The 27,354-nt window shown below is 39.6% G+C and overlaps 1 protein-coding gene across 1 annotated transcript in view; it reads right to left on the bottom strand.

Moving 5' to 3' along the window:
- The window catches only part of LOC143890162 (rho GTPase-activating protein 7-like), an 89,242-nt gene that overhangs the window by 53,288 nt on the left and 8,600 nt on the right, over positions 1 to 27,354 (bottom strand). Inside the window, exons 4-10 of the mRNA XM_077394768.1 lie at positions 26,692 to 26,762; positions 26,535 to 26,613; positions 26,274 to 26,418; positions 26,004 to 26,123; positions 19,779 to 19,856; positions 19,520 to 19,575; positions 19,044 to 19,113 (exon numbers count right to left, since the gene is read on the bottom strand). Coding sequence (XP_077250883.1) covers positions 19,044 to 19,113; positions 19,520 to 19,575; positions 19,779 to 19,856; positions 26,004 to 26,123; positions 26,274 to 26,418; positions 26,535 to 26,613; positions 26,692 to 26,762 — 619 coding nt within the window. The remainder of the gene's footprint in view (positions 1 to 19,043; positions 19,114 to 19,519; positions 19,576 to 19,778; positions 19,857 to 26,003; positions 26,124 to 26,273; positions 26,419 to 26,534; positions 26,614 to 26,691; positions 26,763 to 27,354) is intronic.

Genomic DNA, 27,354 nt, shown 5'->3' with positions numbered 1-27,354 from the left:
GGGTTTGCGAAGATTTTGGGATGTGCTTTAGAGTCTTTGCCAGCATCGTACCTTGGCCTCCCTTTGGAAGTGGGAAGACCGAAAAAAGATCTATGGAATCCAATTGTTCATAGAATTGAGAGAAGACTGGAGTCATGGAAATGCAATCTGATTTCAAAAGGGGGAAGGTTGGTTCTAATCAAAGCAGTGCTTTCTAACATCTCAATTTACTTCCTTTCTATGTTTAAGTGCCCGGCGAGTGTGGTTCTGAGGATTGAGCAGATCCAGGGAAGATTCATGTGGGGAGGATCAGACAGTAAGGGAGGGATATCCTTGGTTAAATGGGCATCCGTCTGTATGCCGTTAAATAGTGGAGGTTTGGGTATCAGGAGAGTCAAAGGTTTCAATCAAGCTCTTCTAGGAAAATGGCCATGGAGATTTGGGGTGGAGCAATCTTCTTTGTGGGTGAAGGTTATTGGTAGCAAGTACAGGGTTAGAGAAGGAAAGTGGTGCTCTGCAGATGATTATGGTCCAAAAGGGTTGACTTTTTGGCGAGATATCTTGAAGGTGGATCATGATTTTCGTAAAGGAGCCAGATTTAAAGTGTATGTGGGTGACCGGATTCGATTCTGGTCAGACGTGTGGTGCTCGACTGCACCTCTTAAGGAGGTTTTTCCAAACTAATTCTTAGTCTCATCCCAAAAGAAGGCAAATGTATCGGAGTGTTTCAATAGGGTAAACTTGCAAGTGGTATGGAGTCTAAAGTTCAGAAGAAGCTTCTTTGATAGGGAAATTGAATCTGTACAACAGTTGTATGAGATGATTGAAGGATGCTACATCAAAAGAAGCGGCTATGACAGAAGAGTGTGGGTGTGGTGTTCTTCAGGCTTCTTCTCAGTGAAATCTTTTTATTTTCACTTGGTGCCTAGTGTTGAAGTCTCTGTTCCATCCATGATTTGCAAATCTTTGTGCCCTCCTAGGGTGGCCTTCTTTGGATGGTCTGTTTGGAGTGGTCGAATTCAAACTATTGAATTTCTAAGAAAGCGAGGAATGTGCTTGGTGGATCACTGCCCCTTGTTTCTCTCTGCGGGTGAATCCATTAACCATTTGTTTATTCACTGTAAAGTTGCAAGAGAGGTTTGGGGCCTCATTTTATCGCGCTTCGGTGTGTGTTGGGTTTTTCCCAACTCCATCTCTGATTTGATTAAAAGTTGGGAGCTGTGTCCGTTGAAAAAGAAAGGGAAAGTGCTTTGGAAGATTTGTCTTCTTGCCACTTGGTGGGTTATTTGGAAAGAAAAGAATTCTAGGGTGTTTGAAGGGGTGTCTAAAACCCCCTATTAGTTGTATGTAAAGATCATAGTTGCTTGTATTCTGTGGGCTAGAAGTCTTCCTCTCTGTAGGTTCGTTTCGGCTTTTGATCTTTAGGAATGGTGGCAGATTATTTGTAATGAAGGAGGGAGTAAAGTTCAAATATCACAACAGTGGGAAGCACCTTGGCTGATATGGTAAAAATGAATTTTGATGGATCGAGCTTGGGTAATCCCGGTCCAGCAGGTATTGGCGGCTTGTGCAGAGACTTAGAGAGTGCGGTTCTGTGGGCCTTTTCGGGGCCCATTGGTTTCTTTCAAATGAGGCGGAAGTAAGAGCCGCATACTGTGGGATAAAGCATCTGGGAAGTGGGTCTTACTAGGGCTGCAACTCGAGCCGGGTTTTACCCGACCCGAAAATAGCCTGGGTTGGGTTCAGGTTTCATGGGTTTCGGGTCGAGCCGGGTTGAGCATCCAAAAGCCCGCATGAATCTCGGGTCGAGCCGGGTTTGAAGGGGCCCGACCCAACCCGACCCAAGTTACATAAGTTATAGTATGTACTTTTTTTTTCTATTGTTAGTTAAAAGTTAAAAGTGAAAACCCACGCACCCACTGTTATAGTATGTGAGTGTAATTTCTGCTTCTATGAGTTGAGTTGATTCAAGTGTTTGATTTAGCATTGTTTGATTGTCATTACAACATTGTTTGATTGCAGCATTGTTTGATTCAAGTGTAATGTGAGTGTAATTACATCATTGTTTGATTCAAGTGTAATGTGAGTGTAATTTCTGCTTCTATGAGTTGAGTTGCCTTGCCAAACAAGAGTTTTCCTTAAAAAATTGCGTCAACGTGAAAAAACCCGACCCGACCCGAGATTTATCATGGGTAGGGCCGGGTTTGGGAATCGTGGGTTTTCCGAAAAAAAAACCCGACCCGACCTGAGATATTTCTCGGGTAGGGTTGGGTTCTCCAAAACCCGACCCGCCCGACCCGAGTTGCAGCCCTAGGTCTTACGATAAGGTCATCATGGAGAGCGACTCTTCAAATGTTATATCTTGGCTTTCGGGACTTGCAGCTCCTCCCTGGAGGTTCCTATCTTTAATTGAGGAAATCTCTGATCTAGTGTTATGTTCCTCTTATTTTTAAGCATGTAAGGAGGTCTGCTAATAGTGAAGCAGACTCTCTAGCGAGAGCAGGTGTGAATAGGTTAGAATTGGAGTGGTTTGACTTCCTTCCTCCTTGATTTTGTTGTATTTTCTGATCGCCTAATGTAACCTTTATGGACCATCTCGGATCTGTATATTAATATATTTAATGTTGCCATTTCAAAAAAAAAAGATTTGATTTGATTCAGAATGGGAACCTAAGATTGTTCAAGACTAGGTTCCCCTGCGTTTGGGCCTCTTAAGCTAAACTTCGATGGATCCAGCTTAGAAAACCCCAGTCCCTCTAGCATTGGGGGCGTTCTAAGGGGTGAGCTGGGTGCAGTAAGATGAGGATACTCAGGCCCTATAGGAGTAGCTAATGCTAATGAAGCTAGGAGTAGCTAATGCTAATGCTAATGAAGCTGAAGTGCGAGCTATTCTCCAAGGAATGAAATTCCATGAAAATATCAATCTTGATAAGGTGGTCATTGAAGGGGACTCTCTCAACGTGATTAGATGGCTTAGGGGTCGCACTCGGTTCCTTGGAGATTTGCCCCTTTCTTCGATGAGATTGATGATAGGTTGGGTGGTGCTGGCATATCTTTCCTCCATGTCCGATGATCGGCTAACAAGGTGGCTGATAGGTTAGCTAGAGAGGGTGTTTCGAGGGCGGAGGTGTTGTTTGATTTTCTCCCCCCTTGACTGCTTCTTTTCTGCCCTATGTACTTGTATTCCTCCTTTGTCTTTTCTCTTTATTCCTTGTATAGACCCTTCGCGCTCTTTTTCCATGGAATGAAATTCTTTACCATTCAAAAAATAAATAACATCACACATCATCATCGTGCCAAAAATTTATTGATATCATGGTAGGATGTATACTTATTTTATAACACAATGTGTAATGCGTTAGGCCCCATAGATATTGCTTTTGTCCGCGAGTCTAGTTCCATTCCTAGTGGAGAGTGGAGACTGTGAGGTGGCCAATCATTAAGATAAGGGTGCATCAAACCTGTTATCATAACTCACGCGCAGAGATTCATTTTGGGAGATGGACTATGTAAAATTGTCCCATTATAGAATCATTAAGGGATGAACACATCATCCTATACACTAATACACCAAATCTTTCATTTACAAAATAATATGCCACCTAGGCAAAGGAAAAGTCCAGTCGTGCTGGGTCAATATCCAACAAAGAGCCCCCTCATCTTTGGTTTTGCATACCATATCCAAAGCAACACTTCTCACATTTCGTATTACCCACAAAAAATTCGCCAAAATCCACTCAATCCATCTCCCAACAGAAAATGATGGGATAACAGCAAAATTAGTATCTCTATAGGATGGACGTAAAGTATGATTTAGAAGAATGTGTTTACATCCCTCCGACAGATAATTGATTGGCGTTTATCGATAGGAAAACTCGTATCCACATGTATAATTGTTCTTCTAACATCCAAAAGTTTTTTGGGCATGTGAAGCAACCCTCGTATTTGGTAGCTAACCGGCCATAGCAATTTTAAACAAAAATGTCCTAATCATCCACTGTGTATATCAAAGCAAGTTGGAGGATGAGCATCTTCCCATTGTTCTTTAATGGCTTTGAACCCGACAATCCAACAAACAATCGCTAGTGCAGCCATAACAGCCTAAAATAATCAAAGCAAGTTGGAGGACGAGCATCAACCAAGAAAAACAGTCAAAACTAAACCTTTACTATTCCATGCAAATGAAAAAAAGCAAGTCATAATCTAACATAAGTAGTGTGAGTTCCACATTAAGGGGGTCCTATGGTTTAATTTTTTGGATTTTAAATTGAATTTCAATTGCTAATTTGAGGGTTTTAGAGGTCAGAATTCCTAACATTATTGTAAGACCGTCTCTGTAGTTGGGTTTGTGATTTTGGTCTTGGGAGATGACGACCGTAAAAAGTTAATTTCGAACACTTTTTATATGAGAACATGAGTAGTTGGTTATGAAATTCATTCTAGTGATTGGACTAGTTTATCATACTGCATCAATCTGCAACAACATAGTTTTTTTTTTCTTTGTTCCGTTTCTTTTTATTTTATTTTTTTTGAAAGATAACATAACTTTTACTATCAAAAGCAAAAAGAAAAAACAAAGAAGGGGGTGAAATGGACCTTAGAACAGCAGCACACCATCAAAACAACAAACAGAAAAAGCATAGTAAAGAAGGGGACCCATTGAAGCTACATAAGGGTATCATAGTTCCCATGGTTCAGACTATTCTACTCGTGGCTTCCCAAGCTACAGAAAGGCACCAAGTTGACCGTTTCTACTCAAAGTGTGTGTATGACAGTCAGCATGGTGTTCTTTTGTTACATCGCCTCTTTCAAAGGCAAATTTAAAGCAATAGCCAAGTTGCCTGCATCAAATTGTAGGTGCTCTTTTTGCTGTTTGACGATGCGCTAACACTGTCTTGTTCGAAATTTCAGCATAGTTATAAAAACTATAACCGATTGTGCCAGATGGAAGCGTTGATCTAAGCCAAGCAAAAAGTTCAGTCTCATAAGAAAGATGAAGTAATAGTCCTTGTTTTACTACACTTCATGTTAGTGTTTCGATTGGAATGACTCATCTGATATCATTTTGGGTCTCTTCTAAATCAAGAACATCCAATTGCTAGTTTTAGCGAAGAGGTTTATGTTCACAAGTGATAGTCTACTCATTTTTACAAATTCGGACTCCGACAACAACTAGATCAAGGTATAAGAGGGTCGACTCAGCTAGTCAATGATTGTGGCAATCAATTTTTCAGTAACTCGGGCGAGTCAAAGGAGATTTGATAAACATGGAAGGGCAAAATTCTGTGCGAGTAAATGATTAGGGGCTGGGGGTTGGGTTTAAACAATGATTCAACTTATGGTTTTCTATTGCCGTTCAAGCTCTAGTCATTGTTATCACTGAAGGCCACTTGGTACCCTTCATATTCTTCAAGTAGAGACCTTAGAGATTAGAAAATTGGCTTAGGCACTACTTTCTACTTGGCTACCAGCACAGATAGATCCCATATACTTATTGATTGCTTTAAACTTTAGCACGTTTTGAGACATCAGGGCCTTCTCTTTAAAGTCAGTCCCATATCCTTGTTGACTGCTTTTGATTCCCAAACTAGAGGGCTGGAATCTCATATCAGCAAATTTCTAGAATGCAAACTAGAATATGAATATCAATAGCAATCTCATAAAATAAGCATAAACCACATCCGTAAATAACTAGAGAAGGAATAATTCAACTCAAAACACAAAGAAAATACATCAAGCTTTTGGGGTAATATCTAAAATAAACTGCTATTCTAAAAAATATGTGAATCTTAATTCTAGAACATCTCATGGCTTGTGCAAATACAGACCCTTTTCAATCCTCTTCCCTAAAGACTAACAAAGTGAGGCTCAAGTATTGTTTGAATGCTTAAGATTGCTTCGTAATAGACTAGGCAGGAAATTATAATCAGAAGGGGATTCCACTGACATAATTGCGAGGACAATGAAGAGAAAATTGTGTTCAATGAGACTACGCAGCGTCATTGAGAATATATTGGATTTCAAGACTAGCATCAACGTTTCTTTCAATCATAATTGGCAAAAGGAAAACGAAGGACTGGACTCTCGATGCAGTTTGTGATATTGATTAGAGATTATTGTTTCATAAACAACGACAGTCAAAGTTATAAACATATAACTGCAATATGTAATGGGCCCCCATGTACTCTATAACATTGATTATTGTTTCAATAAACAACTGTTTTCATAAGCATACCTCCCTCTTATATATATATATATATATATATATATATATATATATATATATATATATATATATATATATAATAAAGAGGAAAGGCTCTTTTACTGTCCATGCTAAAGTGTCAGCCTCCCCTTCATCTTAACATATATTTTCTGGGTTTTTGTTTATTTGAAAAAGACTTTAAAAAAAGGATTTCATTACGTGTCAGCCTCCCCTTCGTCTTCACATGAAGAGAGAGAGAGAGAGAGAGAGAGAGAGAGAGAGAGAAATAGGAGTCGAAATAAGGATTGCTCGTGATACGCCTAAAATCTCAGCCCGAGATTTACGAGATTTCTCTCTCTTTATCTCTCGAGATGTCGGTTGGTTTCCCCATCTCAACGTGTCACCCCCTGATGCAGAACGCCTTCCAAATACATATATCCTCTGTTTATAGCCAATTTATGTACACACAAATCTATATATCTATATCCCGTGGCGATATATGCATTCTCTGTGTATAGCGGCTTTGAAGAGCGAAGAATTCCAAAAGTCAATATTCCAAAAGTCAGTTTCGTATCTACGTGCGTCAATGGAAAATTCAACAATATCCGCTTATCTCTCTTGGTAGCAATAGTTCATCTACGCCATCTCTCTCCCCATACCCTTCAAAATTGACATGAGGTTTCCTCCACAACCTTCTGCCCTTTTTATGGCGGCTCGATATACATTTTGGGGTCCCTTTTTTAGGTAATTTCTCTTTCTCCCCTTGCAAATAGAGGTTCTGCTGAGCTTTCTCTCCAATGGAAATCAAGTCGACATTTGGGAAGCATTCTCGAACGATTCCATTTCTTTCGTTTTTCTTTTCATTTTTGTGGTCTGGATAATGGCTGCCAGGTGCCGACTGATGTGATTTGCATGTTCTGGATCATAGTTACCAGGGTGGGAAACGAAACGTGAAACGCTTGAAAAAAATATTAGGGGAAACGAGAAACGAAAAAACAATAGAAAATCGTACGAGAAACGTCTTAGGAAACACATTAGAAGCGTTTCAGAAACGATAGAAAAAACACAAATGAAAACACGAAATATGTAGTTTTGTAGATTTAAATTTTGTTAATTTCAAATTCTATTTGAATTTTTCTTATTTTTATTTTTCTTACAATATGCTATTGTTTTCTTTTTTAATATCTATTCCACAATTTTTGGTGTTTTTCCCAAAATGATTTTCGTTAGTTCCACATGTTTCCTACATGTTTCACAATCATTTTCTACGAGTGTTGCATACGTTTATCGTTCGTTTCACACATGATTTACATAACTTTTTCATATGTTCCTATGCATGTCGGAAACATTTCTCCAATTTTTTATCATATTTCGGAAACGTTTCCGAAACTCGTTTCCCACGTTTTAGGGGAAACGAGTTTCCCGCCCACGAGAAATGCGATTTAGCGGAAACGGGTTTCCCACCCGCCCAAGGAGTTTCCGGCAACTATGTTCTGGATAATGGCTGCCAGGTGCCATCTTTAATTTGGGAGTTGATGTTTGACTGATGTGATTTGCAGATGCTAAACATTTGTTTTTAGCAATTGTGTTTTGAGTATGTTTCATGGTGCCATTTGAAAGTGATGATTTCCCAGAGAGAAGGTAATCCTACTCTTTTATTCCATGAATTTCATTGATTAACTTATCTTTTCTTTTTTCTATTATGTTATTTGGTTTGATATGTTTCCTTTGCCGTCCTGTGCATCACACGGGACTCAAGATGGAAGAGGTATGCAATTTATTTTGTTTTTCCTTTCTTTGTCTATTCATTATATTGAAAATTGGTTTTGCTTCGCATCTAGAAAAATGGGATTATTTTTTTTATTTATTTAAGTGAATCGTCCCTTTTTTTTTAATCGTCCCTTCCTTTTTTCTGTACTTACGTATTCTTTTTTTAACGAATCTAGGATCAAAAAATGAGATGTGGTCTTCTTCGGATGTGAAAAGGAAGGAGATGACAAGGTCTTCGGAATCGATCTTGGTATGTATAATTGCCTAAGAAGCACGGGTACGGGTACGACACGACACGGGTACGCGGGTACGTGATTTTCCAAAAAATTCGGGTGCGGGTACGTTCAGGAACGTTAAATCTAATAATATTTTTTATTATTTTATTATATATTTATAAAAATTAAAAACAATTAAAGAACAATCAAATTACAATTAACATCACCAAAATAGCAAAATCTAATATTACTCCATATTTCATAAGTTCCAACTTTAAGTACAAGATGGTACGATTGCATCATTCATTAGATACAATGTTTGTCGCCTCATCTCCAATATCATCATCTACATCATCGGTAAAAACAACGGCTTCCAAATCCGGCTCATCGAGTGAAAGGCTAGCAACTTCAAGCACCCCAACATCCTCAAAAGAGTCAAATGAATCTCCACCTATATCCCACATCCTCGTCTCTCCCTGTGCATACTGTGGAGATCGTCTTGATAGAAGACGAAGATTACTATGAACAAAAACCAAGTCATGAGCCCGTTGTGGAGTTATCTTGTTCCTTCTCAAAGAATGCACAAAGGAGTAAGTGCTCCAATTCCTCTCGACACAAGATGAAGACAAAGGCTGCATAGAAGCTTCAAAGCTAAGCTTTAAAGCATAGGAGCACACGTACCGTGGACAGCCCACCAATCATGAGGCTCTAAAGTAGCTCGGTTATTGATGGAATCAACGTCAATGAATAATCCAGACTTCATAGAGAAGTGGGCAAACTCCACATTAGCCTTCGTGCGATCTGCTGAATTGGGAAAGTACCTTTTGAGGCACTTTACCCTCTCTGCATAAATCTATGTATCCTTATGTGGAGGAACACGATTTGAACCGGCACTAAGCCATTCTTCGCTGTAATACCTTCAAGAATAGAAAAAATAATTTAGTTTCGTGTTAAAAGTAGGAAATAAAGTTCACAATGAACATAACTATTAATCTAAATAAAATTTGAAGTCACCTAACCTTGGATTCAATGAATGAGCCAAGCAATGAAGCGAAGTGTTGCTCTTGTTCCAACGATCAAAAAGAATTTCTTGCACCACTTCATAAAAGCTAGACTCTTCTTCTTTTCTCTTTGCTTCCTTCCTATAGATTGCCGTCTTCACTTTCTCAATCATCGTGTCCCACATATCATAAACCAAATGAAGACAAGGCTTATCCGTGTCACACTCTCTTAGCATGTCATACATAAGAGATGTAAAAGAGAGTATATAATCGATAGAATCCCACCAAATGTCATCCAACACCTTCTCTTTCACAAACTTTGCTTTTCCTACATCATCATCTCGATAGCAATTCCATTTGTCACTAATCACCATCGATTGTAGACCTTGCTTTAAGAGTTTAAATCGCTTAAGCATCACAATAACACTCGCAAAGCGAGTCTCGGCAACGGAAAGCAACTTCAAACTATTGAAGTCGTTGAATATGGCCAATCTCAACGAATGATTCATGATGAAATTCTTCACTAGCATGACATCTCCCGCAATATCTGAGATCCAATTACATTCTCCATAGACAATTTGATTTACTTCCACATTCTTTGCCGCACAAATGTCCTTCAAAGTAAGATTAAGTGTGTGCACCACACACGGGGTCCAAAATATGGAAGGAAATTGAGCTTCAACAAGTTGTCCGGCCGCCTTGCAATTTGGAGCATTATCGGTAACTACCTGGACAACCTTATCATGTCCAACCTCATTAATGACTTCCTTCAATAAGTTAGCAATGAAATGCTTGTCTTTTGTCTCCCCCGAAGAATCTATCGCCTTAAGAAACATAGCTCTACCTTCCGATACCGCCATGAAGTTAATGAGAGGCCTCCTCTGTGAGTCGCTCCATCCATCACTAACAATGCTCACGCCTTTCTCCCTCCACGTGTCTCTAATAGGTTGCAACAACCTATCAATATTAGCCCTCTCTCTTTGAAGTAGAGTTGTCCTAAGCAAGTTGTACCCCGGAGGCAAATACCCCGAAAGTGCATTGTTGGCGGCAAAAGTGTAGGAACTAGCATAGTATGGGTTTCTTGCTAGGTGAAAGGGCAAGCCACCGGAGTAAAACATCCTAGCAATCTCGGCATGTAGTTGATCACGGGCCGCCATGTTGAAAGCTTTTTCAAGTGCACTCACATTTCCACTTGTCTTTCTCTTCTTCAAATCATAACTTGGAGCCACAAACATACTTGTGCAACCCAATGATCCAGTACTCGACGATGGCGGCAATGGCACTTTCTTGGGAGCATTTTGCTTCATAATCTCTTTGCATTCTTCCTCAAACCTTTGCATTGCAAGTAGATCACTTGCTTTCACTTTAGGACATGGTCTGATTCCTTGTCCCGCTATCTTCAAAAGTGCGCCCTAACCCTTGTGTAGGAGCTACTGAAACTCTTACTCCAAAAATTGCATTGCCACCTCACATTCCCTCCACCCTTAGGATCTTTATCAAATCTAGAGACATGCTTCCATAAGGCTTCGACAAATCTTCATCAGTAGAAGACGTATGTGCGGCTTGGGCGGCGCTACTAGCACCGGATGAAGACATTCTAAAATCTATTAAACAACAAAAACAATTTCAGTACGCAACGTTGCAACCCAACAAAACAAGGGACTCTAATTCTCAATTACACAAATTGAAACAAACAAGGTTACAAGGCAACACCAATTGTAAATTTGTATACACAACCAAACATACCCATGTAAATTAAACAATTGTATACACAACCAAACATACCCATGTAAATTCAAAAGGCAAGTGGCAAATGGCAAATGGCAATCCAATGCAATGCAATTATAAATTTATAATGAAGCAATTTTAGACTCTCAAGTCTCAAGTCTCAACAGGTATTGGCGTATTGCATCCAAAAATCAGTTTTGGACTCTCAACAGAGTAACAGACAACAGGTATTTGCACCCAAAAATAAGTTTTGAACTCTCAACAGCCAACAGGTATTGCACCCAAAAATCTGTTTTGGACTCTCAACAGCCAACAGGTATTGCACCCAAAAATCAGTTTTGGACTCTCGACAGCCAACAACCAACAGCCAATAGGTATTGCACCCAAAAATCAGTTTTGGACTCTCAACAGCCACAGGTATTGCACCCAAAACTCAGTTTTGGACTCTCAACAGCCAACATGTATTGCACCCAAAAATTAGATTTGGATTTTGAGAACAGATTGTGAGTCTGAAGCTGATTCTTGAACTCAAAATTAGATTCAACAGATTGTGAGTCCAAATATCTGCTTTGGATTCACAATCTGTTCTCAAAATCCAAAACAAACAGGGCCCAATAATCTGTTTTGGACTCAAAATCGATTGACAAAATCCAAAAAATGTTCTCAAAATCCAAAACAAACAGGGCCCAATAATCTGTTTTGGACTCAAAATCGATTGACAAAATCCAAAAAATGTTCTCAAAATCCAAAACAAACAGGGCCCAATAATCTGTTTTGAACTCAAATCGATTGACAAAATCCAAAAAATATTCTCAAAATCCAAAACAAACAGGGCCCAATAATCTGTTTTGGACTCAAAATCGATTGACAAAATCCAAAAAATGTTCTCAAAATCCAAAACAAACAGGGCCCAATAATCTGTTTTGGACTCAAATCGATTGACAAAATCCAAAAAATGTGGTCAAAATCCAAAACAAACAGGGCCCAATAATCTGTTTTGGACTCAATCGATTGACAAATCCAAAAAAAAACAGAGAGAGAAAGAGATACAGAGAGAGAGAGAGAGAAACACAGAGAGGAGAGAGGCTGAGAGAAAGAGAGAGAGAGATAGAGGCACAGAGAGAGAGGGAAACAGAGAGAGAGAGAGATAAAGGCTGAGAGAGAGAGAGGAGAGAGAGAGAGAGAGGGTTACCTTTAATGGCCGTCGGAGGGGAGGGATTCGCTGGAGTGGAGAGACCTTGTCGGAGTGGAGGGAGCTCACCGGAGAAGATGGGTTTAGGTAGGGTTTTGAGAGAGGGAGAGAGGGAGAGATTTGGGTATAAGAGAGAATCGAGGGTTTTTTTTACCTTTTATTTGTTTTCTAAACAACCCCCCCCCCCCCCAATATGTTATAAAGCCACCCCCTTAAGTAGCTGAAACACCCCCCATTTTTATTAATACCCACCCAAACGTGTCGGGCACGCGTGGGTGCGCACCCACGACGCACCCGACACGCACCCAAAGCAGAAAATTTTGTTTTTTTTTTTAAATGAGGGGTGCGCACCCAGGACGTACCCGGGGCGTACCCGAACGTACCCGCACCCCATACGTGTGGGTACGGGTACGGGACCCCCGGGAGAGTACCCGTGCTTCAGAGCTAATTGCTTTTATTAATATTAGTAAGTTGTTTTTTGTGCTATTGCATTTAGTATTTTCTCTCTTTTATATCATATCTCTGTTTCTTTCATTTCTTGAGATGGCTTCATATATTTCAAATTCATTATCCATGTTGATAGATAGGCCTAGACGTGAGTCTATACATGTCCACTTTTGTACTTTGTATTCAATATCATATTTGCATATTACTATTTCTGTATAGACTTTAGCATATCACTCATATCATGCCAAGCCCATGCCACGATATTGCATTTAGTATTCAATATCATTAGTATTCAATATCATATTAGTAAGTTGTTTTTTGTGCTATTGCATTTAGTATTTTCTCTCTTTTATATCATATCTCTTTCTTTCATTTCTTGAGATGGCTTCATATATTTCAAATTCATTATCCATGTTCATAGATAGGCCTAGACGTGAGTCTATACATGTCTACTTTTGTACTTTGTATTCAATATCATATTTGCATATTACTATTTCTGTATAGACTTTAGCATATCACTCATATCATGCCAAGCCCGTGCAACGATATTTCTATATCATCTTTTTACGTCGTAAGAGAATTTCTTCTAAGCTCTATGAGCTTGAAATATGGTCACATAATGTTGACTTATTTGCTTTCTTAAATGGTGTTTTAGCATATATTAGCTATGACGCTCTTTTTTATTGATGTGAGTTCATCTTCTATTGTGATCATTCAATTAGGATCTTGATGTAGGTACGCAATTGATACATGCAAATGGGGGTAACTATAGTAAAAAAATGATACATGCCAGTGGGAGTACCTATTGTTATATTTTTTTAAAGGTAGATTATATATTCTTCTCTTTTGATTTAACTATTTTTACAAATTGGGGAATTTCTTTCTGAATGTCAAAAATGAACGATGGTTTTGAACTTTTGAATTTTTTTATATGACTGTTGCTACAAATTTGGATTTTTTTTGCCATGAAAAAAATTTGGAATATTTTTTCGTAACGCCGGGACAAATTTGGAATCAAATACAATCCATGGAATCCATCAATCATCTTTCTCCTTTGTTTGAAAAGTCAAAATACATGATATGTTAGGTGAACAATTCATAACATTGTTGTTGAAAAAGTTTAGTCTAGCATAAAGAGACTCCAAAGAGCAAACCGTCGACTCAACCAAAGAGACGTGGTCACTTCGCTAGAACAAAGTTGACTTCACATGCATTTGCAAGAGATGGAGAATAATCATCATAGAGATATTCAAGTTGCTGCAAGAGAGCGCCCATATCACCTTAAAAGGGTTACTATGTAGTTGTTGTGTATGTTACATAATTCGTAATTGTCTATGTGCCCTAGATCAAAGTGCAGAATCTTCTCAAAGGCAAATTCTTAAAAAAATTTAGAATAATTTTTTCCTAACGCCGGGACAAATTGGTAATCAAATAAAATCCATGGAATCCATCAAGCATCTTTCTCTTTGTTTGAAAAGTCAAAATACATGATATTTTAGGTGAGCAATTCATAACATTGTTGTTGAAAAAGTTTAGTCTAGCATAAAGAGACTCCAAAGAGCAAACCGTCGACTCAACCAAAAAGAGGTGGTCACTTCGCTAGAACATCGTTGACTTCACATGCATTTGCAAGAGATAGAGAATAATCATCAATGAGATATTCAAGTTGCTGCAAGAGAGCGCCCATATCACCTTAAAAGGGTTTACAAAGTAGTTGTTGTGTATGTTACGTAATTCATAATTGTCTATGTGTCCTAGATCAAAGTGCAGAATCTTGTCATAGGCAAAATCGGCGCTTCAATGGATTTAAGGAAACGTGGAATTTTGGGCCCCCAAATAAAGTGTGCAAAATGTGTGGCGCTTTCATGTGGAATGAGGAGAGAGCCACTTGGACACGTGGTGCTTTGCCAAAATTTAAATTTGTGCTGTAAAGCTCGTCAGATTAAGCTGCCGTTACTTCCTGAAACACCGAGTTATTTGCAAGAGTTACATGACGGAAATCACGACACTGACCGTACCTGCTTCAAAGCACTTATCCGAGCATATAATTCGATGTTCAGCTTTACGTCAATGGGTAGTAAAGTTGATTATAGTGTCGTTGATGGCCGTAGACCATATACTTTCCGAATTTTCGGGTCAAATTATCATAGCATTGGATCGTTGTTGCCCCGTCCTAATGGCAAACCGACATTCGAGTAACTATACATGTATGACACAGAAGCCGAGGCTTCTTTAAATGGGGCTTCAACATCAAAGCCGCATTTATATTCTCATCATGCTTTAATTACATCATCCGCGGCACATATTTCCTTTCCTAGCTCAAGCACTCAACATCAAGTCTTCCTTCCTTCATGCAACCGTAACATAGATATGCCTAAAATCATTGGTAATACATCTATGGGAGGTAAATTTCATCCAATACTACAGTCACTTGCTTGCTTACTTACCTCTAACATAACATAACTTTCAACATCATATTTCTTTGTTCTATTATCTAATGTCCAAATCTTTTAACTTCTAACAGGTTACAAGGGGAAAATACAAGATTGTATGTGCGTTGTTTCATTTCTCATATTTCTCTCGGTAATAATCACCCTATGCGTGGTTAAACCTCTTTCATTTGGTTGGTTTTTGTTTTCCTATTTCAGTAGTTTAGCCTTTGGACTGTGATTATATGGTAATGATTTACAGTACGGCCGTGACAAAGCATGCCAATTTCAACACGAGGTAGCACCTCAAGTCCAAATTAACAGCTCATGTTCACACTCTATTCTGTTGTATGTTTCATATGCTTATCATATCCTATTAAATTGGTGTATACGTGTACCACAAGTTCTATCCTTTTTACATTGAGTCAGGAATATATCCTTTATCTTTTGCCAAATTAAGCAATTAATTGTATTAATTCAGTTGTTAGAAAGATGATAGTTGTTATATATGACATTCAGTGAGCTTTCTTGCTAATGAGAAATGAGAAAAAGGTTTCACATGTTGTTCACTCTGTCATTGTATTTAAAATCCTGTTTTACTTTGTTCTTAGCCCATGTGCATCGCACGGGGTTTCTTACTAGTGTGTGTGTGTGTGTGTGTGTGTGTGTGTGTGTGTGAGAGAGAGAATTTATATGATGGGTGGCCGTGAAAACACGTGAAGTCTCAAAACAGTAGGTACGGCCCATTTTTTTTAATGATCCAAACCGTTCATCTATTTGGGCACAACGTAAATAGGTTGTGCCCAAAAAATCATTTCCATAGGATGATCCTAGCCCTCCGATCTGTACAAGATTCCATAAATGATTTTTGGAAACCTACAGTTTCAGATCAGTTCAGATCGGAGGGTTAGGATCATCCTATGGAAATGATTTTTAGGGCACAACCTATTTACATTGTGCCCAAACAGATGAACGGTTTGGATCATCAAAAAAGTGGGCCATACCTACTTTTTTAGACTTCACGTGTTTTCACGACCACCCATCATATAAATTCTCATATATATATATATATATATATATATATATATATATATAGAGAGAGAGAGAGAGAGAGAGGAAATGGTTTGTGAGCAGCTGCTCAGATAAGCTTATCTGAGCAGAGCTCACAAACATAGGGGCGGCCACATTATTTGGATGATCCAAAGCATTCATTTGATAGGCCCTCATATAGATAGGGTGTGCCCAAAAAATCAGAGCTCGCACGGGGTTTCCCCTCCAACTTTGATTGGGTTAGGATGATCCTATAGGGCTGATTTTTGGTACACACCCTATCCATGGAAGGGCCTTCCAAATGAATGCTTTGGATCCCCCCAAAAATGTGGCCCCCACTATGGTATGGGCAGCCATGCACAAATAGCTTATCTGTGCAGCTACACATACTTCATTTCCACACACACACACACACAGGTATATATATATATATATATATATATATATATATATATATAGAGAGAGAGAGAGAGAGAGAGAGAGGAAAGGGTTTGTAAGCAGTTGCTCAGATAGCTTATCTGAGCATGTATTTTTAAAACAAGGGTGGGGCCATATTTTGGGGGTGATCCTAAGCGTGTACTAAAAATCAGCTCCATCAGATCATCTTAGGGTGTCCATTTGTGGAGGGAAAAATGGACAGATACTGTTTGTCCACAAATCTGCCCATTTTTTCCCTCCACAAATGGAAGGGTTAGGATGATCCAATAGAGCTGATTTTTGGTACACACCCCATCCATGATGGGGCCTTCCAAATGAATGCTTAGGTTCACCCCCAAAATGTGGGCCCACCATTGTTTTAAAAATCCATGCTCAGATAAGTTATCTGAGTAGCTGCTCACAAACCATTTCCTCTATGCATATACACATATGATATATATGGTTGGTTATATAATGCAGGAATATAAGTGCATAGAAATGTTAACTAGGGCCCACTAGGTCAATGATCCACACTACTTATCCGTTAGACCTTTCTATGGATAGGCCATGAATCAAAATTTACTCCCACTGGATGGTTCTAAGCCTCCAATTTGTAGAGGCTTTCTTGATTCATACAGGCCATTGCTTTTTTTATTTCTCACCGTCCATTTAACAACTTCAAAATGGAAGGATAGAAACGTCCAATGGGGGTGGATTTTGCTCCATTGCCCATCGATAGCGAGGCCAAGTAAATACATGGATTGGATCATTGAAAGTATACATGCATCATATAAGAAGCTTATGTATACATATGCACATATATGGGTAGATATAGGTATGGGGAAAGCTAGCAGCGATGGAGCCATTGGCATGCACTTTCGTGATTGGGATCTTGAACGTGGCATGTACAGCGGTTCTAACAAAGCAATGGACGAGCCTTTTTACTGAGGTCCAGTTGGAGATAGGGCTGGCCGCAACAATGATGAGGATTATATGCTTTTGTGAGCTTGGGAATTCGATGAAGAGACTGGTCATGTCTCTTCTTTTTTTAATGGCAAAGAGACTGTTAGTGTTAAAGTATAAAAGATTAAATAATCCACATGTGAGGGGGAGTGTTAAAGTATAAAAGATTTAATTACACCTTCTCCGACTTTTATACTATAACAGTTAGCACCAGGATCAAACTTGCTATATTAATGTTGGCCTCACATTCTGTCTCAAGCTTGGGTTTGGAGGGCTTCGACGGGTTCTTGTCTGCCCAATTGGATTGGGAGGTTCAGGCCCTCCCGGCTAAGAAGTTGACTCATTTGAAAATGGGTGCGGTTGCGACAACGAAAGAGTTGTTTCGTGAGGAAGAAACAAGTGTTTGTTTTTTTTTGGGTGAGGATGTTTTGTAAAATACAAAAGTAAACCGACATGACTAAAAAAAATCTTTTATTATAAAAGATTTTCCGTGGTTTCAGCTTGATTTGAACATTCTGTTCTTTGGGGCTCTAAATTTTTCTTGTTCTCCAGTTGCTATTGAGGGTTGATCAATTTGAGATTGCAAGAGAGACGGCGATTGCGCCAGCATACTCTTAGCTTCTTTTCACGTTTCCATGGTTGAACAACCGGTCGTTGAAGATGGCTGGTCGACAGCGAGTTTCTAACTCCAAATAAAATTGACCCGTAAGAGAGAGAGAGAGAGAGAGAGAGAGAGAGAGAGAGAGAGAGATGGGAATAAGGGGACATCTGACAATTAGCTGCTATTGCAGCTTTATCTTTGGTTTTCTTGAGTAAAATTTGAAAAACACATCCGACATCCACTGAAACAAGTTTTAAAAGATTAAATGAGAGGTGTAGATGAATCAAAAAGTGAAGCGTAAGCTAAGGTTCTGAAAGAAACTGAACTACGAAAAGGAACAAGGGAGGTGTACGAGAATCGGTCTCTTGAGAGAGTGGCATGATGCGCAGGATACTCCACTTTACGGTCAAAGCGTTCCTTTCCTCCAGCTTTTCAATGAGAGAAAGCTTGGGGCTAAGGAGAAAGGGAATGTAAAAAGCCACAAAGCAACTATTGACCGTGCTAGCACGAAAGACGTTGCGCGGTACTGCAGCCGTTTTATAGCTCGTTCGGGAGAAAAGAAAAGCCACTCGACCCAAGCAGGATCAGTATGGAAATATCATTCAAATATAAATTTACATGCGTGCACAAACACACGAGCACGCGCACGTGGTAACGTGCCCGCGCACTAATTTAGAATCCCCACTGCTAGTTACAAATCCAATAAGTTGTATGAGCCAATGCAAACACTTTTCAATAAAGAGGGGTATATGTATTTCCAATCCTTTGTTTTGGCACCTTGCACCGACTCTCCCATAGCTTAATTTTTCATTGGCTGTTACAAATCCTAATAAGTTACACGAACCAGCTGGTAGAAGAACAAGAGGTGGAAAATCATCCAATAACCTTATGACCTAAGATCAACCGTGATATTTTTCCAAGACAGAACAGAGATGATCTTAAAAACAAAAGCAACAAAATAATTTAAGAGATAGCAAATAAACAAACAATGAGAATGTGATCAGCAGCAATCAGATTAATTGACAGTACATATTAGATGGACTTACGATGTGCATCTAGCAATGCAGTGCAGCAGGATGCAGGAACAGGAGATGATGGTAGCTCACGAAGAACATGCTGCAATTGCAAATTGTAGTAAGTGAGCATGGATTGAAATGTCGGTTTCAGCCACAACCGAAACCGAAACTATGAAAAAGGAATAATAAATTTTGGTTTTTACAAATTTTCCAAGTAAAATAGGAAATTTCGGCCGAAATTTCAGTCCAATTTTACTTTGAAAATTTGTAAAAAAGAATTCAAAAATGAATTTCGGCCAAAATTTCGGAAATTTCAGCCAAAATCCGGACCAACACCGAATTAATGTACTTTCGGTGTCGGTCTGGACCGGAATCCGAAATTTCGGTATTTCGGTATTTCGGCTGAAATTTAAAACCTTGAGTGAGCATGTAATAAAAGAAAATTCAGGAAAAGCATTGACCTACTCAGCACAAAATATAGCATGTGATCATCAATGAAACAATACCTTGACACAGTCACCCACAACGTGGGCATCCTCATCCGACCCAAATTCAGTCCTCCCTGATAGAAAATTTAAAAAAAAAACTCAGTAAAGGAAAAAGGCAGAAGTAAGGAATTTTATATAAACATGGTGCAAAAAAACAATCAAGATAAGTAATCTCAACGATCTAAAGTAAATGTTAAATATGATATCTAGAGTTCTGATCAAATGAGGATACAGAGGGGCATGAATTTGGAGAAAATAATGAAAGGGAGAAAAGAACCTTGCTCGTATTCTTGAACTCTGCGATCAACCTCCTCAACATCTGCAGATTGTCGCAATATTCCTTCTACTTTTGTTCCTGTTGAAAAAAATCAAACAAAATTTCCACGTGATAAATGCCCACAAGATTTTTTTCATATTTGAAGCATTCCAACTGAAAACCATGCAAAATAAATTCCATAATTCTCTGCAGGAGGCACAATAGAAAACCACTTAACCTAGAAAAAGATAAGTAAGGTTTTGTCTAAAAGCAAAAGGGAACTCAATAAGATGGAGAGATAAAAAACCATTCACTAGCATGTTTTCAGATTTTGGACATCAAATCAACAGAGATGAACTCAAGATTACCAACAATAAAGGACTAGTTTCATTAAATATTGTTAGAATAAGCCTATATGCCTATGGGCATTTTAGTCATTGTAGTTATTGTACAGCTTTTATTATATTAATAAAAGGGTGAGGGGGAGATACCCAACTCACACTCTCTCTAATCTCTTTTGCAACATGGTATCAGAGCCCTAGGGTTTTTGATCCCTAGGGATCATCCGTAGCCTCCATCAGATTCTTGGTTCTGGGAACATTCCTTCGTTGCGCGAGACTTACTTCCGAGCTCAGTAGTGCATTAGCAAGACTACCTCCAGCCCTACTTCTGACAGTTCGGCTCTTGCAGCATATGATGGTGGTGGTGGTACTCGTCCTTCTCGGGGTGGTGGTTCTTTTTCACGAGCTCGTGGCTGCGGTGGCCGTGGTGGTGGTCGTGTTGGGAGTGGGTGTGGCCGTCCTTATTGCACCCACTGCCAGCGCGATGGCCATGTCATTGAGACTTGTTACACATTGCACCCCGAGCTCAGGCCGCTTCGATCAGCTCACCTCAGCACTTATGTCCCATCTGACACAGTCGTCTCTGCCCCTGCCTTCCCACCTGCTTATGACTCATTCTCCTTTACGCGGGCAGACTATGAGGAGCTCCAGCACCTTCGACAGAGTGCTTCACAGGCCACTGCGGGCTTTGCCCAGCCAGGTAGTTCACATACTACATTACTATCTAGCTCTGAGTCCTGGATCATTGACTCAGGAGCCTCGAACCATATGACTGGTAACTCATCACAGCTCTCTTCTTTTCGCACTTTTCCATCAGCTTTTCAGTCCATTACTTTAGCTGATGGTTCCACTACACCTATCACTGGTATTGGTACCACATGTCCTTCACTTAATCTTCCTCTATCTTCAGTATTGTGTGTACCTAAATCTTCTTTTAGTTTATTATCTGTTAGCCAAATTACGAAAAATCTTTCTTGCTCTATCTCATTCTTTCTATCTTACTGCCTTTTTCAGGATCTTTCGACTGGGAGGATGATTGGATCGAGTCGTGAGGTGGATGGCATGTATCGTCTTGACTGCAGCCCCTCTTCGTCAGCCTCGCACAGTTCAGTGGATGCCTTTCAGCGGCACTGTCGACTGGGTCACCCATCACTTCAGCGCCTCCGGGAGACATCTTTAGTTCCCTCTTCTGTCTCTCCCTTTCATTGTCAGTCTTGTGAACTCGGGGAGCATCATAGAGTGTCTTTCCCTTCCCGAGTTGTCATTAGAGTAGATAGTTTATTTCAGCTAGTTCATTGTGATGTATGGGGGACCTTCTAGGGTCGCGTCGATAATGGATTTCAGTATTTTGTTGTTTTTATTTATGATTACTCTCAAATGACTTGGTTGTATCTATTGAAAGACTGCTCCCAGGTCTTCTCTGCATTTCAAAATTTTCATAATAAAATAAAAAACCAATTTAGTTGCAATCTTAAATGCCTGCATATTGATAATGCACGTGAGTTTTTTTCTGGTACTGGTGGCTTTCAGGATTATCTTTCCTCTCATGGCATTATCCATCAATCCTCTTGTGCATACACCTCGCAGCAAAATGGTGTCGCCGAAAGGAAACTGCGCTGAGGTGGCTCGCACTCTCCTCTTCCAGATGCATGTTCCTAAAACTTACTGGTCTGACGCCATTCTCACTGCTTGTTTCCTCTCCAATCGTCTTCCATCTTCGGTGCTTCGTGGGGATTCTCCATTTCACATAGTTTATCCACATCAGGATTCATTCCCTCTTACGCCCCGTGTCTTTGGCTGCGTTTGTTTTGTCCATCATTTGGAACCTGGCCGCGACAAGCTTGACCCTCGGTCAGAACGATGTGTTTTTCCGGGTTACTCTCGCACCCAGAAAGGATATCGTTGCTATAGTCCGCATCTGCGCCGTTGGTATGTATTAGCTGATGTGACCTTTTTTGAATCAGAATCATTCTTTCACTCTACACTCGTTCCTCATGTTGTCATAACGGAACCTGATGTGACCATTTCTCTTCCTGTTCTTCCCCTCTTCCTCCGACTTCCATAGCACCTCCTACTGCTTGCCCCACTCGACAGGTTGATTCGTGTGCTCCTAGGGTGGATCGTCCCCCTACTAAAGTCCAATATCAACGTCGTCAACAACAGGAACAGCTTCCTCACACCGACAAATCGTCTTCACAGGCAGAGATCTCTTTACCCTCTCATCAGGTACCTTCATCTCCTGTAGTTGTTTCTGACTCTCATATTGCTTCACGTACTCGTTCTCATTCTACTGCTCACCCCATTTCTAATTTTGTCTCTTATGATCGTCTAACTCTTCCTTTCAAAAGCTTTGTCTTGTCAGTGTCTTCTGTTGTGTTACCCCAGTCTCTGGATGAGGTTCTTCATCACCCAGGATGGCGAGCTGCAATGGATCTTGAAATGGGAGCTCTGCATTCTAATCACACATGAGATCTAGTTTCTCTACCTGCCGGTGCTCGTCCTGTAGGATGCCGTTGGGTGTTCTCCATTAAATATCTACCTGATGGCACCGTTGATCGACTGAAGGCTCGTCTGGTGGCCAAGGGCTACACTCAGACATTCGGTGTCGAGTATCATGAGACGTTTTCCCCAGTGGCGAAGATTCCTTCCGTTCGGGTTCTCCTCTCCTTTGCAGTAAATAATGGATGGCATCTTCATCACCAGTTAGATGTGAAAAACGCTTTTCTGCATGGCGACCTCCTTGAAGAGGTGTATATGGAGCAACCACCAGGTTATGTTGCTCAAGGGGAGTTGTCCTCATCAGTCTGTCGCCTCAGAAAATCAATTTATGGGTTGAAGCAATCGCCGCGTGCATGGTTTGGCAAATTTAGCGAGGCAGTTATGAGGTTTGGCCTCAAGCGGTGTGGTGTGGATCACTCAGTATTCAGTCATCAGTCCTCAACAGGATACATTATGTTAATTGTATATGTCGATGACATCATTATTACAGGGAGTGACTCAGGGGGAATTCGGAAACTGAAAGCCTTCCTACAAAAAGATTTCACGACAAAGGACTTGAGACGTCTCAAATATTTTCTTGGGATAGAGGTTGCATATTCTTTTAGTGGCTTGTCTCTATAACAGAGGAAGTACGTTCTGGATTTGTTCGAAGAGACAGGAAATCTTGGTGTGAAACCTGTAGCTGCACCCATGGATCCAAAGGTGAAGCTGGCTCCAGAAGAGGGTGAGTTGTTGAAGGATCCTGATAGGTATAGAAGACTTGTGGGCAAACTTATATACCTTACGGTTACTTGCCCTGATATATCCTATGTCGTTGGGGTGGTTAGCCAGTGCATGACCTCTCCTCGTACTTCGCATTGGAATGCAGTGGTTCAAATACTCAAATATCTGAAAGTTGCACCAGGAAAGGGATTATTATTCAAACGACATGGTCATACACGAATTGAGGGGTTCTCAGGTGCTGATTGGGCTGGATCCCCTGAGGATAGGAGATCGACTACAGGGTATTGTACCTTTGTTGGATACCTGGTTTCATGGAAAAGTAAGAAAGAGGATGTCATTGCAAAATCAAGTGCAGAGGCAGAATACAGAGCCATGACGCATACTACGACTGAGATTATTTGGCTGAGATCACTCCTAGCTGAGATTGGTATTGTGTTTCCTTCGCCATCACAGTTGTATTGTGACAACAGAGCAGCTATCTATATTGCGACGAATCCGGTCTTTCATGAGAGAACAAAGCATATTGAAGTTGACTGTCATTTCATTCATCAGAGAATCCAGGAAGGGGAGATACGCGCTGTATTTACTCGTTTTGCAGAACAGTTGGCTGACATGTTTACCAAACCATTAAATAAATTAAAATTGAGTGACATATGTAACAAGCTAGGAATGTACAATTTATACATTCCAGCTTGAGGGGGAGTGTTAGAATAAGCCTATATGCCTATGGGTATTTTAGTCATTGTAGTTATTGTACAGCTTTTATTATATTAATAAAAGGGTGAGGGGGAGATACCCAACTCACACACTTTCTCTCTAATCTCTTTTGCAACAAATATGACATTGATAAATGTAATATAATATACATAAAACTGAAAACAGATACAAGCATGTTCAGACAGGCCACGAATAGAATAAGAATAACTGACTCAATAGCATTTATCGCCAAACACCACTGACAAAGAAAATATCAACTTTCACAATATTTGGATAAGACCTCTCAAATGACATGCAGACACCATTTAAGCACTACCTTAATCTAGGTGTCTTCTTTCAGTAAGAAATAATCAATCAAAGAACATAGTACTCATCCCATTACACAAAACCTCTCCAGCAGTTGTATGGAAACAATATTTCAAAAACTTCACATAATAAATAAACGCTATTGTTATCCGCATCACCATGTTTTTATAATGGGACGATTAACCTTGTTACATTGTTTAACCAGCTGTTAAAGGCCATTAAAATTCCCAAAAAGCTCTCAGCAGCCAATTAAAAAGTGCGGCATTATTTAACCCGATGTTAAAGGCTAATATAATTCCCAAAAAGCTGTCTGTAGCCAATTAAAAAGTGTAAAACAAGGTGAGCTCACCCCATTATCAAAACATGGCCGTGCCAATATCAGTAACCTAAATAAATGAACCTACCAAAAAAAAAAATCCTTGTAGAAGCCCTCTACTGCACTACTTGGAACCTATGATTTAGCCCGTGCATTGATTTTCAGCCGACACAAGTGTCGAAACATGTCAGCACTCCTTTCAACAGCTCTAAACGTACTGCTAAGTGGTCGTGTTAATACTTATTATACCGTGTCAAGTGAAATACTATTTATTATCGGGGATTTGCTAGGGACCATCGCGGAAGGCATTTCGTGGAACAGCTGTTGCATGAGAAAGCAGCCACATAGGCTCTTTTTCAACACATTTTGTCATTATTAATGAGGTGGTTGCTCTCTCATGCAACAGCCGTTCTGCGAAATACCTTTTGCGATGGTCGCTAGCAAATCCCTTATTATTGAATATTGTGTTTATCTCATCTTTTATCATTAATTCTTATTTTATTATTAACACTTCTTTAACTCTTCTCTAACTAATATTTGTTGTAACTTGTTATCCCCCCACCCCACCCCCACCCCACTCAAAAAAAAAAGCCTAAAACACTAAACAAACACTATTCAAATTTTATAATCATTATATCCTATTGTTCTCTCTTTCTCGGCACATAATCCCTACTCCAAAGGCTTCTACTTCTAGTCGACGTCAGTGTATATTTTCAACATCCAAACAAAGGAAGGCTTGGAAGTGGAGGATCCAGGAGCCATTTCTCCGATCGTCGTATCTTCGTTTCCGAAATGAAACATCAAAATGTTCTGTTTCACTAGACAAAACGGAGCGGCGAATGAAACGGAATACAAAACTACGGATTTAACTACTAAACCTAAAAAAGATGCATAATAAAGCAAATGCTAAGCCTTACCATTTATAAATTAACCTGGATGTATTTCTAGCTTTCTTGTTACTCATTTCTCCTAAAATTGCTCAGGAATCTTCTCAAACTGCTCAGGAAAACTGCTCAGATTTCCATTTCAAAAAAGAAATCCTGCTCAGATTTAACTTCGTATATCTAATACAAAATTACTTAAAAAATATTCACAGTAGCAACATATCTTTTGTAAAGTTTTCCTTATGTTAACTGTCAGTATCTATCATTATATTTCACACACACAACCGCTTCAGTAACATAAGAAACATAATGTCTATAAACAAAATGGAAATTTGAAAGCACGAAACTATTGCAGAACTATGGCACATTCATCCAATGAAAAAAGCATAACTTCGCTTTTCCCTAGAAAACTAGATCTCAACTGTGCACTAAATTCCAACAGTCAGAATCAGTGACTTACCAAACTTTTCAAGAAAACGAAGTGCTTTCTCTAGGAAGGATGGCCCCCCATCAATGTCCTCTAAGGCAAGCAAAATTGGCCTTCCAACAACCAATGACTTCACAGGTCGCTTATCTCTCCCTGCAACAATAAAATATCAAGTGCTACAGCATTCCAGCTTAAAGGTATCAACATTGAAGACAAAATACAAAAGCATAAAAGATACTAAAACAGTTTCAATTCATCCTTAGAAAACTAGAAAATGTAATATTGCGTAGAAAACAAACAAACATTGTTGGAAAGATCCTTCTATGGTGTCAGTGGTATCATTCCGAAAAATTCCATTGTGACCCATCACCAGGGCAGCACTAGGAGCTTGAGCCAAAGCATGTTCTAGAGCCGTTTTCCATTCATACAAATCCTCTGATGACTCAGCCTGGTGCATCCAGAACCAAGAACAATAAAAGCCACAGAGATAAAAGATCAGAAACTTGAGAAACTAAGCACAAAAGAAAGCCTCACACTCAAGGAAATAGAAATCAAAAAGTTAACCTTAAGGGTGAATGCCCTCCCATCACGCCCATCAGGAAACAATACAGTCAACAGTTTCTTATCTTCCCTAACCACCACACTGCATATAAACATTGAATACTATAGTACAGTTGATGAGATAATTTTCCAACATGAAGAACAATAATACCGTGCATACCTCCCTGAATTATTCAAGTCAATGCCACCTAGAGTCAGATTAACTTCACCACCTCTTTGAGGAAGTGCACTCTGCAAATAAATAGAATATCAATCAATATGTAGTCCTGTAACCATCCAAAGAATAACATAGTTTGAATTTCAATAAAAACCAAGAAACTGAGCTTGTGAGAGTTGAATATGCAAATTGATAAACCATCATAGGCAACTTCCAAGGATAAAGACAAATAAATGATTCCACACCAGTGGCCTCAAAGAAGTCCAAAATAGGAGAGGCCTATGCCTCAACAGATTGGGAGCATGTCCAGTCCCAAGCCATTGGGTTTGTCAGAGGCATATGCCGTCATAAAAATCCAGTAATACCCATACCACGAGTTTCTTGTCAATCTTTTTCATTTTTCATTTCTTTTACTGAAAACCTACATTAAGCATGTTTCAAGGATCAAGGCACTAAAGTTTGAGGAAAAAACCTACTCTGGATTGAAACAAAAAAACTTTCTCAAATCCCATCATACAGACTCACAAAGAGGGAAAGCACGGTATCAACTTGCATTTGTATCCAAGGTGATATAAAGTATCATAAGGCCAAGACAGACTTCATCATTAGGTACAACTGTGAGACTTCTAAAAACTAAGATTTTATACAGAAAATGCAAGATGAAGC

This window comes from Tasmannia lanceolata, unplaced genomic scaffold (assembly GCF_043159265.1).
Source record: "Tasmannia lanceolata isolate RefF3 unplaced genomic scaffold, GAP_Taslan_0.1 ptg000002l, whole genome shotgun sequence".
In the NCBI taxonomy this organism is placed as follows: Eukaryota; Viridiplantae; Streptophyta; class Magnoliopsida; order Canellales; family Winteraceae; genus Tasmannia; species Tasmannia lanceolata.
Note: the sequence above shows the minus strand (reverse complement) of the source record. Positions and strands in the feature narration are given on the sequence as shown.